The 15,116-nt window shown below is 49.8% G+C and overlaps 5 protein-coding genes across 5 annotated transcripts; 4 read left to right on the top strand and 1 right to left on the bottom strand.

Annotated features, from left to right (window-relative positions):
- Positions 1 to 2,311: 2,311 nt before the first annotated feature.
- Positions 2,312 to 3,030, top strand: B0T23DRAFT_35865 (uncharacterized protein). Its single transcript, XM_062836207.1, has one exon. It carries the CDS (start codon positions 2,464 to 2,466, stop codon positions 2,743 to 2,745), a length of 282 nt encoding a protein of 93 aa, XP_062697766.1. The 5' UTR covers positions 2,312 to 2,463; the 3' UTR covers positions 2,746 to 3,030.
- A 335-nt stretch (positions 3,031 to 3,365) lies between these two features.
- B0T23DRAFT_371597 (uncharacterized protein) lies at positions 3,366 to 4,220 on the top strand. Its single transcript, XM_062836659.1, has 3 exons — positions 3,366 to 3,388; positions 3,443 to 3,555; positions 3,642 to 4,220. Exon 3 carries the CDS (start codon positions 3,717 to 3,719, stop codon positions 3,987 to 3,989), a length of 273 nt encoding a protein of 90 aa, XP_062697765.1. The 5' UTR covers positions 3,366 to 3,388; positions 3,443 to 3,555; positions 3,642 to 3,716; the 3' UTR covers positions 3,990 to 4,220.
- A 1,137-nt stretch (positions 4,221 to 5,357) lies between these two features.
- On the bottom strand, positions 5,358 to 6,719 carry B0T23DRAFT_371596 (cytochrome b5). Its single transcript, XM_062836658.1, has 4 exons — positions 6,514 to 6,719; positions 6,217 to 6,341; positions 6,029 to 6,121; positions 5,358 to 5,853 (listed from the first exon to the last, which is right to left on the bottom strand). The coding sequence occupies exons 2-4, from the start codon at positions 6,305 to 6,307 to the stop codon at positions 5,672 to 5,674; spliced, it is 366 nt and encodes a 121-aa protein (XP_062697764.1). The 5' UTR covers positions 6,308 to 6,341; positions 6,514 to 6,719; the 3' UTR covers positions 5,358 to 5,671.
- Positions 6,720 to 7,084: 365 nt separating this feature from the next.
- On the top strand, positions 7,085 to 9,094 carry B0T23DRAFT_35684 (uncharacterized protein). Its single transcript, XM_062836184.1, has 4 exons — positions 7,085 to 7,539; positions 7,596 to 8,278; positions 8,354 to 8,458; positions 8,529 to 9,094. The coding sequence occupies exons 1-4, from the start codon at positions 7,172 to 7,174 to the stop codon at positions 8,906 to 8,908; spliced, it is 1,536 nt and encodes a 511-aa protein (XP_062697763.1). The 5' UTR covers positions 7,085 to 7,171; the 3' UTR covers positions 8,909 to 9,094.
- Positions 9,095 to 13,227: 4,133 nt separating this feature from the next.
- Positions 13,228 to 13,981, top strand: B0T23DRAFT_307828 (uncharacterized protein; the record flags this gene model as incomplete). Its single annotated transcript, XM_062834439.1, has 3 exons — positions 13,228 to 13,353; positions 13,410 to 13,565; positions 13,652 to 13,981. 3 exons carry the CDS (start codon positions 13,228 to 13,230, stop codon positions 13,979 to 13,981), a joined length of 612 nt encoding a protein of 203 aa, XP_062697762.1.
- Between the last annotated feature and the right edge of the window lie 1,135 nt (positions 13,982 to 15,116).

Genomic DNA, 15,116 nt, shown 5'->3' with positions numbered 1-15,116 from the left:
TTGTCTTGCGTAAACGGTGACTGCGCTTGAGAGTTTGCATCACATTGCGCATCATAGTAGAGTATGAGTACGGGCGTCTCTGGATGATGATTTTCTATATGGCATGATAGGCCTGGGGTAGGAAAGTTTGTCTACTCATGCACGCCCGATACACGATCACAACAAACAAAAATTTACAGATAGATGCATAATTACGGAGGAGGCCGTTCGGAGTTCTTTGCTTGTACTTGGGAGGCAACAAGCCGGATGGCATGACAAGCCCCATCAAAAATACTTTGTTTCATTCTTGTTCGCCAGTCGAGAGCTCCTACCGAGATAATCTCCGTTTTTAGAGGACTCTTGTAACATAACACGTTAGAGTAGCGAGAGAGATACAGTACAGTAGTATAGAGAAGTTTTATAACAATAGCGGATGGTGGCATATGTAAAGTGGTGGTATCTTGTATGCTTCCCATCTCCCAAGTGTACATGACTTGGAGGTTCTGACAGAAACTCCTCGCTTATGTTCCCAAGTAGCGTTTTATTCAAATCGCCGTGGCAGCTTCTGAAATCGAAAATACAGACAGACGAAATTAAAATTGGCATGAAGTTCGTTAGTGCAATACCCCCTTTCTCTCTCCATTCAGTGAAGTTCACGACATCGCGGAATATTCAAGATGTTGAACGTGCCCGTCCACACGTGGCATCTCACAATCTCACAGGGCCGGGATATATACTCGGATGGGAAATGGCGCTCTTGAAAAACTCTTTACACAGAGACGCAGATTACATCACATCGTTCCTCTACCTCGGTCACTTGGTCCTCACTTGTTACAGTTTGCACATATACATTCAAATTAACTTACATGGAAAAAGTTCGGATCCTTACAGGTGTCCTGGACATTCCCAACACAATTCTCACTGCGGGTTCATTGTGTGTCACAAGTCGGATTTTACAAATTGTTATTTTCTTTGCGGCTGGCAAGATAAGTGTTATGAGCAGAAAATGATCGAAGTTGGGAGATTCCACAAACTCCGTCAGAACTTGGATGCTGGCTAGCTCAAGCACTCAGGTTATTGACTTTAGACTTCAAAGTCCCGAAAGATCGACTTACACCTAAATTTGAGATTTTGGAGATGGTATCATCTTTCCACATGGAATGACCAGAACTATCGGGGGCAGAGTCTGCCAGAGGTATCGTCACTGCTCTGAGACAAACCGCCCTTTCCCGCTCGCGTTGATGAAGAAGTCCCTACCGAGAATTCGTTCGACCGATTGCTTTGGCTTCGCTTGAACACTTTGGAGAACAGAGACCTCGGCCGCTCAGACAGGCGGAAGGAGCGCTTCTTGTCGCCTTCGATTTTTCTGTTTAAGTGAGCGAGTGATCCGGGGTAGTCATATATCAAGCCCTCAATTTCCAGTTGCAGCTGCCTGATTTTGGCTCAGGAGCATAGCGCCAGTGCGTGGGATTTGAATCTTGGTTGAAGCTGAGGAGGAAGGTGAAATTCAGATGCTGTATGACTGCCGATGTTGGATGCGGGGTTGAAAGCGCCTGCCTGACCAGCGCGGCCAAGGCCATTTTCCTTTCTTGGGAGGAATGTGCCAGGGGTTATAATGGGAATGTCGAGCAATGGGTGGCTTCAAAACCTGATTGGAAAGACCAATCAAGCCTTCAAGTTCTGCTACCGTCGTTCACGCAATTTTTTCTTAATCTTATTCACGGCACTAGTATCGAAGAAAGCATCACCATTCTTCACCCTTCGACATGCCGCGTACGAGATCCAACGGAGAATTCGATAACTGTTCTTTTCTCAGCTTCTACCAACCATGACTTGATTCCCCTGCTCATCATAAGAAACGTTGATTTCGTTGGCAAACGACGCCAGAGATGACGAAACCACACATCAGCTTGTCAAATAGTCCTTGTTAAGCCCCCTTTACCTACCTCGAATCAAGAACCAAACCACAAGTTCACGCGAGCCAGCAAGCTACTTGCGTGACGAACAGCTCTGGCATCACAAGTCATCGATGCAGGTGCTGGGACAGGGCATGTCGGACTTCTTTCTTCGAGACGGATACGTGCATCGGTTTCTTCGTCTCTTCTCTGGTGGAATTGGATGATACTCACCAAGCTGCTGCTGTGTAACCTGGACCAGCTGTCAGACCTGCTGCACACCATACCCCAAACCACAATCCGCAAGACCCCGGACTTCCTCTTCCAGAAGGGGACTTACCACTAAACCGCTCTCAGACAATGTTTGCTACTACTCTGCTGCCTGTCAACGGGGACACCAGCTACCCGGTCCGTGGAGCCGCCGTCAGCTTCAGCATTCTCGGAACATCCCCGGTGGTCTTAGCACACAGCTTCACGCAGGTGACATACAAATCAGGAGCGTAGTCGCTCGAATGCACCCAATTCACCCTTCAATGATTGGCTGCAGCGTACTTGTTTGCTCATCACAGGGAGTCCTGACATCCTCACCATGATCCTCGGTTCCGATGGCTTGTCCACGATCTTCCCAAGCGCCAACCGCAGCGGGCCGGCGGACAGGGCCGTCACCGGGTATATATACGATGGTTCCGAGTGCAAGCCTTATGTACCAAAGCGGTTGGTTGATGTGATGGCCAGACTTGAGCTCCAAACGAGCAGTCGCAAGAGATACGGGGCAATCTGGGCGACGTGGTTATTCCTTTACTGGTTGATACGAGGGCCGGAGGGGCTGAATTACGACCAACCGACCGTATCCCTTGCTATGGACGCTTGATCTTCCGCTAATGGCAAAAAGCCGTTCGTACTTGTGACGATGTCTTGCATGTCATGGCCTCAGATCGCTCAAAGAACCAACGACATGCACCGATCTCCACTGGACACTCGAATCTGAGAACGTAGCTTGACATTTCGGGAAGCTGATTCAACCCCCACGTACCAAACAAATGTTTGTCTTGTACAGCTGCAGGTGTTGACCACTGTTTTGTAAGACGCGATGTGCTTCGCTTGCAGTGAATCATACTATGCCGCCTGGGCTGTCTTCTTGCAACGTACTATCAATGAACAAGCGCCATTGTCGTCAAGCCACAGCAAAGGCTCTGCCGAATCGTTATGACCGCCAGCTTGACAACAACAAGACAAATATATGATCTATCACCCACGGGGCTGAACCTACTCGATATTCCCCCTTTTCTTCTTTTCTCAAATGAACGACCAACATCACAGATCCACGCTGTCTGGCTGCTAATGACTTGGCATGAGCAATAATTGTTCTGGGATCAAGGCGAATGTTCGCACAGAGATGTTTGTCTACACATTCGATATACCCTGCGCACGTTGTGCACAATGGCCATGATTACCTCCATTCTGGCAGCTTGCGAGACTGTGCCTAGGTCTGTATACAAGCCTGCCGAATCTAAGTATAAAGATCCCCCGTGGTGCTCACCTCTGCAACGTCTGATCAGTTCTATCAGCACACACTTAGACCTCCAGATCAAAGATTCCTGCTAGAATCACAACCTCAAGATTCACATCACCCACAACCTATAACGACACTTCACAGGCGCTAGCACACTATATACAACAGGTAATTCAAATAACGCGTCTCCCCAAGCAACTAGCTAGCTAGATACTTCACAACAGACTAAAGCTAATCGTTACCCCCAGCTAAAGGCAAACCACTTTACTACTACTACCACTACCACCACATCACCACAACTACTCAACCTGAGCCCCCAAACAAAAAAGATGTGCGACTTTGACGAATTCGTCTTCACCTGTGGACACTCCACGTTCCGTCTCAAAGCCTACTGCCACCGCGCGCGCAACGATCCCTACAAGGAGTGTCATTACGTCAAGAAGCTCCGGGATGTCTGGGACCAGACGTATCCGTGCAGCGAGTGTGTGAACAGGGCACAAGCGGCGGCAACAGCGGCGGCGCAAGGTATGCACATGGGAAACGACCAAGGGCAGCAAGGCCAGGGACAGCAGGGGTATCAAGAGCAGTATCAGCAGTACTAGAGGTACGTGAAATGGATGGGGTGGCTATTTGTGAGTATTTAGTAAGGAGGTTGAAAGGGGGGGGGGGACATGAGAAATGTTTATGAGGAATCATGTGCCAGTCATTACGATGATGGTTGGGAGACGAGATACCATTTGGGGACTGTCAATGGGTGGTACACTGATATGAGTAGAAGGGAATTTAATGAACACGCTGTAGACTAAGTTATGAAATCAAATTGGATTCAGTTGCGCAAGTGGATTTCTTTCTTTCTTAAAAAAAAAAAAAAAAAAAAAAAAAAAAAGCGAGGGGTGAGGGGGATCAGAGGGAAATAAGATTTTCCGACATCACTGAAATCGCAGTGAGATTCGTCACAAGAAAGGTCGGGGAAGCCACTAGATGTTGATAGTACTACTGCTCCCGTCTGTTCCCTACGACCAGCAGGCAAGGGTTCAGTTGCGAATTTGTGTGTGACGTGATTGTATATACCTATGGAAGGATTTTCCCGTATTCGCTACGTTGAATGTAAAAAAACTTTTTTGTCCGGTTCATTTGATGATGTGAGAGAGAAGAAGAAGAAGAAGAAGAAGAAGAAGAAGAAGCAGAAGAAGAGAGGAATACTGCGCTTTTCCAGCTAGGATAATATTGAGATGGGGGCAAGATTAAAATCAATCTGATGATACTTGGTTTTTGCGAAAGAGCTCCTTGCTACACAGGATCACTCTTGTGGTGTTGGAAGTACAGTACAGTATATTACAGCGCCGCCACGGTCTGGGTGGGTGCATTGAAACGTCCCGGCCGTTGGGAGGTCATACGACTGCTTGGTTGGACACGATGCTATGATCAATTTATAGATATATGGTGTTTTGTAGTTGCAAGGTATCAGAATAGAGTCCCTTTTCGGTTTCTTCTAATCAAAGGGACGCTGCATTAATGAAGCATAGGGAATGTTGGTAGGTAAGTTAGGAGACGGAGGACACCTAGGTAAGACTATGATCCCGTTCCCCTAAAAGCCTGAAGCACGACCGGAGAATTTTCCCACAAGGAATTCGAAATAGAACCGCCTCCTACCGCAAATCCGTGAGAATAGCAAAGGCTGGCGACGCACGAGAAAGCGGAAGGGGGCACACCTGTGTGACCTACACTAGGATTTTGACAGCGGGAAATTCCTTTGGCGTCCACCACTAGTTGCCGGCTGGGCGTGGCACCACGAGACGGGAAATTAATTTGTTCATGCAAGGACGCGCGCAAGAAAAGGGACTCATCGATTGTTGTTCAGCGACTGTGGCGGAAAGAAGCAACTTGTTGTGTAGGAGTTTGAGTGGATTGGATTGAACGAACAAATGGTAGCATCAACTGAACTGAGCTAATCATCATGACATTAAACATGTGAATTGATGTATGCAGCATTGTGACGGGCTTCATGGGAGACTTGTAGGCTTTGCGGGAAAAAATGGCGGCTTTGGCCGGGGTTATGAAAAGCATCGCCAGAATGAAATTGGGACGGTTGTCGATTGACATAATGTGAGCTACAGCTTGAAGCCGAATCTTTACTTCTAGCTGAAGGTAGTTCACAGCTTTGAGCCAGGGTAACCTGAAGAGGGTATCGAGCTAATAGTGCTGGCGAGTGAGAAGGTGAAACTTCAGAAAAGGATGACTTGAGCAAAACCGAAACATGTATTAATATATCCAGACGTGGTTCTTACTCCATGTTAGTTGCGCCCTCGACCTTGCCCACTACATTGTAGCGCTTGGAGAAGAAGGTGATCCAGTCGTTAAGCGTCGACTTGTCCTTGTCATCAAGATCTTGCCAGTCTGGCCTGACATCCTCGGCCTTGGTCGAAGTCTTGCCGAGAGCGCGCGAGGCGTCCTTGCCAGCGAATACTAGAGCATGACAGGTGTTAGCGATGAGTGAGCAATGATATCGTTTGACTTTGCTTTCGCCGTGGAAGGTATGTTTTAACCGGCGTGACTTGTAGACAAAAAGAGATATGTCGTGATGAGGTGGTACCGAGATTTCAAAAGGGGGGCGCAAGAAGATTGGATGTAAAAGAAATACCGTGATAAGAGCCCCCAGGCTGGTACGCTTTGTTGCCCGTTACGTCGTAGACGATACCCTTGATGGCAACGTAACACTTTCCACCATCAGCACCTGAGGTAAAGAGTGTTGTCAGTGTCATTGTCTGAGAAAGAATAAAAAGTGAAGAGAACCTCTACGGCCGGGTGGATGAGTGAGGTCTTACTTACCGTTCGCCTTGGCCAACTCCTCAACGGAAATAGGGTCGTCCTTAGGAGGGTTCAACTGAACAGGAACCTTGGGCTCAAACTTTCCGGACATTGTGAGGATAATATGGTAAAATCTTTCGTTGTTACTGGATTTTGTCGTCAGTGACATGTATCGTAAAAACCATTCATTGCTCACGCAGTCGTTTCAAAATGGAAAGAGGACCAGTCAACCGGAAGGCATCATCGGTGATAAGCCCATCCACACCTCATGAACGGCAAATCGCAATTACCCTGAGCTGGAAGTTCAAGTGAACATACCTGTGAAGAAATGGCAAGAGCTTGACGATTGTGTACTAAAACGCTGAACGGTGTTGATTCTTGGAAAGAGCAATCTGAATCTCAGTCGCACGCAATTCTTGGTGACGGCGTCAACTGAACTCGGCCACAAGCGCCAAGCTTGGAACGCCGCTGGCGGACCGGGGGGTTCTTAAACCTCGGAACGGCAACGGCAGGAACAAGCGGACAGGCAGGGACAGGGGTTGGAAGGAGATGACTTGCAGTTGGCGACGGCTGTTGGAGACCTAAGGGTGGACCCCCAGAGTCTCCCCATGCTACCACACTGCGGGGGAAAGTCCACAGCAGTCCGCCAGGTCGCCAAGCACTCAAGCAGGGCATGGAATGAGCTCCCAGAGCTTCAAACGACATCCATGCATCTTTTTCAACGTCACCTCGAAAAAGACCACGTCCAACATCTCGACCAATTTGCGCATGAGGAATTTGAATTGCTCTAAGCGTCTTTGAGATTTCTTCTGGTCGCTATCTTGTACTTTGGCTAATGCTTTAATTGACATTCCTCGTCTCCCATTTGCATATCGCTGCTCCAGTCAGCGCCCAGGAAGGAACTTGAGGACAACCCACTGCCCGTCCAGTCCCTGTCACAGCACGCCTCCCGTCTCTACCTTTGAGGACCGCAGCCATGTCCCTCGCACGTCTTTCTGCTTCTGGATCCCTTCGCGGCTCACCATCTGGATCCCCTCTTCTCCTGCGTCTTGAGCTCATCAGGCACGGCCAAATACACAATGCTCGCTCTCTCGTCGCCCATCGCTCCATGACTTCTCCACGATGTCGCTCCCTTCAAACAACATCGAGGACGTTGGTAGACAAGAACAACACCAACAAGAAGTTCTCGCCTCAACCCCAGCCCGTTCCCCTTTCGCAGATCCCTCGTCTCATACTTGGGGCTGCTGTGGAAAACCTCCGTGGTCTCAAGAGGAATTTCCGAAATGGTACCTTCAAGACTATGCTTCGTCAGAACCCCGAAGAGCTGGTCTTTGCTCTGGTCTTGTAAGAATATGCATGAGCCAATTCCTGTCCTCTTCAAGATGCTAATCGTTATCCAGGCTTGCTGCACTTGCTGTTGTCATGGTGTACATCATTCGGGTTTACTTCACCTACTTCTACTCAGAGCAGTTCACCAAATACCCCCCTCCCATTGCAAAAGCTCTGCGCCGGGCATTGTACTACAGCAACTACAATCCCGACCAGCAGATGGCTCTCAAGTACTGGAAGCAGGCTCTTGAGCTGTGTGATGAACTCCACCTCGATACCTTCTCTGACGAAGTCATGGGCATCAAGATCGAGCTTGCGGCTTGGCTCGAGAAGATTGGGAGCTACGACAACGCAGTCAAGGTGCTGGAAAATCTCTCGGGCGACTGCAAGCGCTGGGTTGACCTTATGGAGAAGAGCGTCAAGGAAGGAGGAAAGATCCCGCCATCGCTACTACCTCCTGTGGTGCCCCAGGATCCAACTGGCCAGCCTGCCACCGCTGAAGAGCCCAAGCAGCAGGAAACTCCCGAGACCATCTGGGGCAGGCGGACTCGCATTCTTGGTAAGGCTGTTGGAATCAATGTCAAGCTTGCCAACCTCTACTCCTTCTACCTCGCTAAGCCCGAGGAGGCCCACGAACGCCTGATCTGGGCCGTCGAAACCGCTCTCAACGAGCTTCGTAGACGAACTGTCGAGGGCCTCAAGGAGGGAGAAGGCAGGTGGATGAGTTCAGAGGAAATTGGCGGTGCCTTGGAATGTGAGTGTTCTCAGTTTTCTTGCCTCGTTTCACACTCTCAACCTGTCCACAACCCGCTAATTTTGAATATTGCAGCTTTGGGACATAGCTACGAGGCCAAGTCGCAATTCCACCTGGCTCTGCCGCTCTTCTTCCAAGCCCTTCGGTTGTCTCAACACCAATGCCACAGCGCTACTATCAGTAAGTTTCCATCACGCATTATCCTCGGTGGCGGATATTTGCGCACAACTAAGCTGACAATTTCCTTCAGTGAACAACATTGCCGCTTGCTTTGCGCAGCACCCTATAATGCCTGCTGGTCAAAGCCAAGTGGATACCCTGATGGGTGAAGAAGTGGCTTCCGCAACACCAGCCCAGAAAAGAACTGCGTATCTCGAGGCAGCAAAGCGCTGGGCAAAGAACGCTCGACAACACGCCAATGAGCCAAAGGGTGATGATCGGACCCCCGAATGCGACCAGGCTTGCGCTACCTCATTGTGCAACCTGGCCAGCATTGCCCGTCTGACCGGAAATGTCACTGAGGCTCGTCGTCTGTTCGAAAAAGCCATTGAGATGAGCAGGAGCCTCGAGTTTGAAGAGGGCGTGACCCAAGCCGAGGACGGCTTGCGGGCGCTGTCGACGTCGTCGTAGTGGAGTCCTGGATTCAATGTGCCACTGTTCAACCGCAAAAGAGGATCAGCGTCTTCACCAGCTCATTGATGTCAGGGAACCTGCATCGCAGACGCTGCCGCCCTGGTATTCCACGGAGATACGCACCGCACCACAGTCCACTGGCACATGCACCCACCTTCAGCTAGGATAGTTGGATCCGAATCAAAATCCTGAAATATGCGATCATGGCGTATTCGTTATGTCGCGTTCAAAACCTTCCTGTCATCAAGGATCAGGTTTTCGTGGTGCTGGCGTAGGCGCGTCGGATCTCCATCTCAAGACTGTATAAGGGGAAGATTCTTGGCAACGCTATCCTCTATCACCAGCCAAAAATCCAAGTTATTTTTTCGATGCGCCGTTCCTCGAACTCGACAATTGTTAGCTTCACCGCTATGTTCCAAGGCATCAGCCAGTTTACATGTTGGGTTGCGAGTAGGGTAGGATCAGTGGCGTCCTCCGGATACAGCCCTCCAATGGTGGGAAACTCAATGGAATACAAACTAGCACACATAGGGTGCGCATGCCGACGGCTCGAGCGTCTGACCCTAGTGTCACTCACCTATGTACCAGTTGACGAAATCGGAAAAGGCAAATCATCAGACGCTTCCATTTTGTGTCTCTCGGAGTTGTTCGGTGATCAGATATTTTCAGGACGATTCGTGAAACTGATGGATGCCTCAGAAAATTCGCCATGATATTTCAGCGCTATTCGATGTTGAAGTTCTCGTTGTGGCCTGCTTTTACCGAGCCATTTTCGTCTAGGGCCGCACCGTCACAAGCTCTGATCGTATTTGGCTTTTCGAGGTGCCTAGAGCAGCCCGCATGATGTGGATATGTGCGACATCGACAGCCTTGCCAGCCCCCCGCGGAATCACTCCCAAATATCCGCCTGCCGGTGGTTCTCTTGTTTTTTTCCTTGAATGGACAGACATCTACACTCCTCCCGAAGTGCTGGTCACATCTCCTCCAATGCAACGACTGTCTCACCCGGGCCCAACAGCGACAACTCCTTGAAAGGATTACAGTCACGTGAAGTGCCCGAAAAGATAGGTTGTCATCACTCGTTCATCATCGAGCTTGAATTACGCAATTAAAGGATATACCCCCAGCGCTGCGGCAGGCTTGCTTCCAGAAAGGAACTTTTGTGGTATATGGCCAGATAAAGAGCCATAATTCACATCCAGATACTCGGCTGACCGAGTATTCTTTGATGCAGTTGGATCACGGCATGCTCATCTTTCACTTAAGGTGAAGACCAAGACTCTAAGTGGTCCTCTCGCTACAAGTCTGGCGTTTCCCGGCCCTTATCAGCATTTGAACCTTATTGTGATCTATCATAGGGGTTGTACGTCAAGGTTCCTTCTCATCTTGAAGCCACATGCTGCCGCGCCAAACATCCGGGATGCTGAAGCCACTCTTTCTCATCGTCAAGCATCAGGTCTCAAGTACGACAGATAAAGTTTAGGCAGTCGCTTTTCTTCCTGGTCAAGTGGTTCAACAGGGCACTCCGATGTGGAGCTTCTTCAACGAACAGATCATGTACCTTGCACTAGATGTACAGACATCACCGTATCCTCCATCAGTACGTTCCTCGCTTAGCAGCCATCGTCATGTCCAATCGTCACCTCGCTTACATCCACCATTGTGCGCTGTGTAACGTTTTACTTGGATTCAAAGACATAGCTCAAAGACGCCACGATACTCGAGAAGCGCACTTGAGTAAGGAAGTAAGCTACTGTGATACTCACGATACCCCTTCTCAACACGCTTCAACCGGACCAACATCCAATCATACTGTACTTGGGCGGAAGAGCAAGCAACTCCATGGCTAGTCCAACCCTGTATGTCGATCTCGTCGGCTTCAGACCTGGATGTTATTACCCTCTCTCATCTCTGAGCTTATTCCTTTCGAATGTGAAAAAAAATCCGGAGACATCCTCTCGGTAACTCAATACTTACAATGAATACTGTGCTACATACGTTCCATGGGCCACCCACGATTAATTCACCTGCAACCGCACGGCCACGACGGCCCAAGATCCGCACTTCGGCTGCCGCCGCAGAGAATGCGGATGACAGACACATGGCCGCCCACCTCTGCCGCAGTGTCATCCTTAAGTGCAATGGTGAGATGGAAAATCAAGGGATTGGCGAATAGAATTACAAAGAATGAGGCTGCCTGAGATGGGGTTATCGGTGGCTCTTGGGGGGCGTCCATCCCATGCTCGTGGCGTGTCCGGGGCTAGATTTTCCTGTCTCGAAACCCATCGCCCACAGATATTGCATGCTGTCAGAAACGAAATGATACCCTTTAGTATCCCGCAGTGTTGTATCTAGGCCAGTTTTGGTTATCAAGCCGACTACACCTGGATCCTTTGGAGAAGCGAGAATACGAGACTGTTTGACGACTATGCAGATTTATTTCTGGAAATCCTCTGGGTCAGCAAGGGACGTGACCAGATACCCTAGACTGGGCAATGACAACCGACGGCTCGTTTTCGCCCAAACTACCATCCGGTAATACTATTGCTATGTGCAACCGGGACGTACCAAAGATTCTCACTTATCATTGGATCACTTCGGGATGAGAAGACGGTACGGAATTGCCGTTTGACGCACTGGTCATTGGTGATCACACGCATTCATCACGCAGAGAGGCACAGGAAACGTTACCGCTTTTCCTTAACCTGACCTTCTAGCTCTGTCTTCAACGCATCTGACAAGCATCGCTGCTGTAGGGCTGAAGCTGTGGGGGAACTGGTGCCACGACAATATCCTAAGCAAGATTTCCTCGACCAAAGATGTCTACCGTCACCAAGACACATCTGCATCGGCCCAGACCCATGATAATTGGCTTTGTCACAGTTCTGTTCAAGTTCCAAGATCGGCTCATCATACAGACGTTGACGGTCTTCCTTTTTGAGCATGAAAGTAGCGAGAAGCCCAGCTATCTGGTGCTAGATCATGGAGGCGATGAAGCCGAGAACACCTCGGGGTCGAGGCGAGAGCTCCCATCGATCCACGTGTGGAATCGGGAAATCGTACCTACAGCGAACTACAGTGAGGTCCATCGTCTAAGAGCACCACCGTGCTTCACCTAGAGAAGTTACCCAATGGTTTCACACCATTTCCACAGTGTCCGTACTTGCCTCATTAGATGCAACCTCCGCCACCTATAGTGTTCGGGCTTGGCATAAAGCCCAACGAATGGTTCACTAATGGCACCGTTTGCGCTTGCATCGTTGAAGTCCGGCCTTACCTCATTCCAGTCAAGTCAAATTGGGGGTCCTTGGTTGAAGGAAGAATTCAGTTGCCTAGGGTTCCGCACCCATCCAGCGACGTGAGCGTGTGGTGGTACAGCAGAGAGAGGCTCAAACCGGCCGTCTTCGGCAGGGCCGTACGGCAGCGGAGCACATATTGGATATGATGATGTTGAACATCCATCCAGTGTTGATATTGACCCAGGATGACCGTCGACAACCGTTATATCTTCGAAGCTACCTCTCAAAGTCACACCTTAGCTTCCTGATTAGGCAAAGGAGACGCTCAACACTTGTCAAACTTCGCTTATGATACCTTGCACTTCTTGGAGTCTTGGGTTGGGCAAGCTGGCCACCCCAAGCCAGACGCCTGTACACTGCTTACTGTTAAACTTGAAGCTCATTCTGTACCAAAAGCAAACTTCCATGGCACTTGAGAGTTCTTTTTACACCAGAAGCGTCTCCCGCAGTGGTGTAGATGCGAGTTCCCTACATACACCCCTGTCAGCTCTCTTCACTATTGGCGTTACACGCAAAAGTTACCCACCTGCATTATGACATCGAGATGTATACACCGAATTATCTCCATCGTGGACCGAAATGCACACAGTTGAGGCCATAAATTTGGGCTAAATTGTGGACTTCTTCATTAGGCGCTGCTTAAAAGACAGTCTTCTACGGTTTTCGGGGACTTCGTAGGATGGCTGGACCACATTGTCTTGCCTTGCCGTCACTGCTTTCAACGGGCCATCCGCATTGGGTAATAAGCTGCCCGGCGCAGCTTGGAGTCAGGAAATACTCGTTCCTTCGGATTGGTATATAACAACGGGGCCCCTGGGAATTTCGAATGGCAAACGGGTCTTGAGGTCCTCACACACCAGGCGTCAAAATCCACTCTATATTCAGCAACGCTCGATACTTGACCCTCCTTCTATTTGTTCAACAAGATCGGGAGGCGTATCTCAAGCCTTTTCCATCGTAACATAGATGTCAAAATCTTCTCAACAATACCCTGTTTCGAGCCAACAGCATTGTGTAATGGAGGACTTCAACCACTTGGTCGATATGCCGACGTCTGAGAGTTCTTTTCGGTACATGTATGCGGAATCTGATCAATATCTGGACGTACACTCTTCGGGATCTCAAAGCTCAGACAGCTCACCAGTGAGTATATACAACGCCCGTGCGTGATTTTTGGGAGACTAACAGTGGCGTGGCAGTACGATGTGGCTTCCCTAATGGACCCCAACATATATGCCGGCACCTATCAAGGCCTGGAGTCGGAAGATGAGTCTTCGCAGCAACCGACCCATGAGCAGAAGCCCAAAAGAAAGCGAGAGAACCGGTATAAGAATGCACCCCCGTCTGTCCTGTCGGTATGTGATGGATCTTGTGTCGTTCCCGCTCAGATCAGTGTGAACAATGGCTGTCAGGACAAACTTAACCTAATGCCTATCAACAGCGTCGAAGAGCCCAAAATCGCGCTTCCCAAAGAGCTTATCGTGAACGCAAGGACCAACGGATAAAGGACCTCGAGCAGATGCTCAATGAGGCCAAACAACACAACAATGCCCTTGGCCAGGCTTACGCTGCGCTCCAGGCCGAATATGAGGCACTCAAAGCCTCTCAATTCAAGGATGTTGGTTATTCAACTGCCAGCAACCTGACTTACCAGAATCCGCCGCTACCAACAAGTATGGCAATGAGCAGCACTGGATTTGATCTGGATTTGTACGCGTACCATGAGTTGAGCGCCAACAGAGGGTATCATATGTTTGGAAAGACAGCCTAAGGGCATATATCACACTCACATATCCATCCCACTTTGACGGCTTGTTGGGCGTCTTTGACATGACCATGGTATTGGAGCTGAAAGTGATGACACGAAGCAAAGAGTAAGGAAAACCTTCGGGTAGCACCAAACGGAAGACGAAGGAACGAATCCGCCGTTGGGAGGTCCCGGTAATTCTACCGCGCACCGAACATATTGACGCCCACTGCTGCGGGGCTGGCCAAACGAGGAAATACAATCAGAACACACATCTATCCCGCACGCGAAAGTCCCCCCATCAGTCGATATTAGGAATACCCACCAAGAGGGAAGAAGTCCAGAAGCTCGGTTGTCTCAGCGCATTCTTGCTCTTCTCGTTGGTGGGATATCACGGTCACAGACAGCAACACACCCCTTCTACCTTTCATCACGTTCGGCCTCACGAAGTATCCTCCCCGGTCGAGAATCGGGAAGACTCTCGTGTCACAGTCGCTATGATAACTGATTTCGGTATAGATCTGCTTGCAGATCGGGTCGGATGGGTGTGGTATTGCGGCACATCACGGCAAATGCTACCCATCAGCACTTATCATCTACTGACTTTGCCTCTCTGCCCTGTCCGTTGGGAGCAGCGGGGGTAGTTCGGTGCCGCCGGGTATAGCCGGTACTGCCAAGGAAGGAAGGAAGTACCGGAAGAGTCCAGTGATCAAGGTACAGACCGATCTAAAATCTCAATGCTCCGACACTACAACAACCCGCCAGCAAAGAATCCAGCACAGCTGCGTTCAACATACACTACTGCTTGAACATCGGTAACCAAAGCGGCAATCAGGTAGCTCTCATCCATAGGTATGTTGCATGATAGCTGGCTTGGATTGGCTGACTTGTGGGAGTATCGAGTGGTCACTAGACCTACCGAATACGAACCATTCAGCCCCGACCCCGCCGTGCCGCTGGCCCCCTGATTCAGGCCCTGGATCCAACTTTATTCTAACCCCCTCAGCAACAACAGCGGCGGCAGAAGCAGCAGCAGCAGCGGTAACGAGAGTGACACCGGTTCACCAGCCAGCAAACGAAAGCAACGGGAGTAAAAGTCGCGGGCATTCCTCACATCAGCCCATTACACACACATTCACCCCCTTGCCCACAGATACAG

This window comes from Neurospora hispaniola, assembly GCF_033458365.1.
Source record: "Neurospora hispaniola strain FGSC 10403 chromosome Unknown B0T23scaffold_1, whole genome shotgun sequence".
NCBI lineage: Eukaryota > Fungi > Ascomycota > Sordariomycetes > Sordariales > Sordariaceae > Neurospora > Neurospora hispaniola.
The sequence above is the reverse complement of the archived record's forward strand: the minus strand, read 5'-3'. Positions and strand labels throughout refer to the sequence as shown.

Coding starts and splice junctions, on each gene's coding strand:
- B0T23DRAFT_35865 (XM_062836207.1), top strand. CDS start 2,464: ATGATCCTCGGTTCCGATGGCTTGTCCACGATCTTCCCAAGCGCCAAC.
- B0T23DRAFT_371597 (XM_062836659.1), top strand. CDS start 3,717: ATGTGCGACTTTGACGAATTCGTCTTCACCTGTGGACACTCCACGTTC.
- B0T23DRAFT_371596 (XM_062836658.1), bottom strand. CDS start 6,307: ATGTCCGGAAAGTTTGAGCCCAAGGTTCCTGTTCAGTTGAACCCTCCT. Junction 6,122..6,216: donor GGAGTTGGCCAAGGCGAACG/GTAAGTAAGACC, acceptor TCTTTACCTCAG/GTGCTGATGGTGGAAAGTGT. Junction 5,854..6,028: donor GCCTGGGGGCTCTTATCACG/GTATTTCTTTTA, acceptor GTCATGCTCTAG/TATTCGCTGGCAAGGACGCC.
- B0T23DRAFT_35684 (XM_062836184.1), top strand. CDS start 7,172: ATGTCCCTCGCACGTCTTTCTGCTTCTGGATCCCTTCGCGGCTCACCA. Junction 8,279..8,353: donor AATTGGCGGTGCCTTGGAAT/GTGAGTGTTCTC, acceptor TGAATATTGCAG/CTTTGGGACATAGCTACGAG. Junction 8,459..8,528: donor ATGCCACAGCGCTACTATCA/GTAAGTTTCCAT, acceptor AATTTCCTTCAG/TGAACAACATTGCCGCTTGC.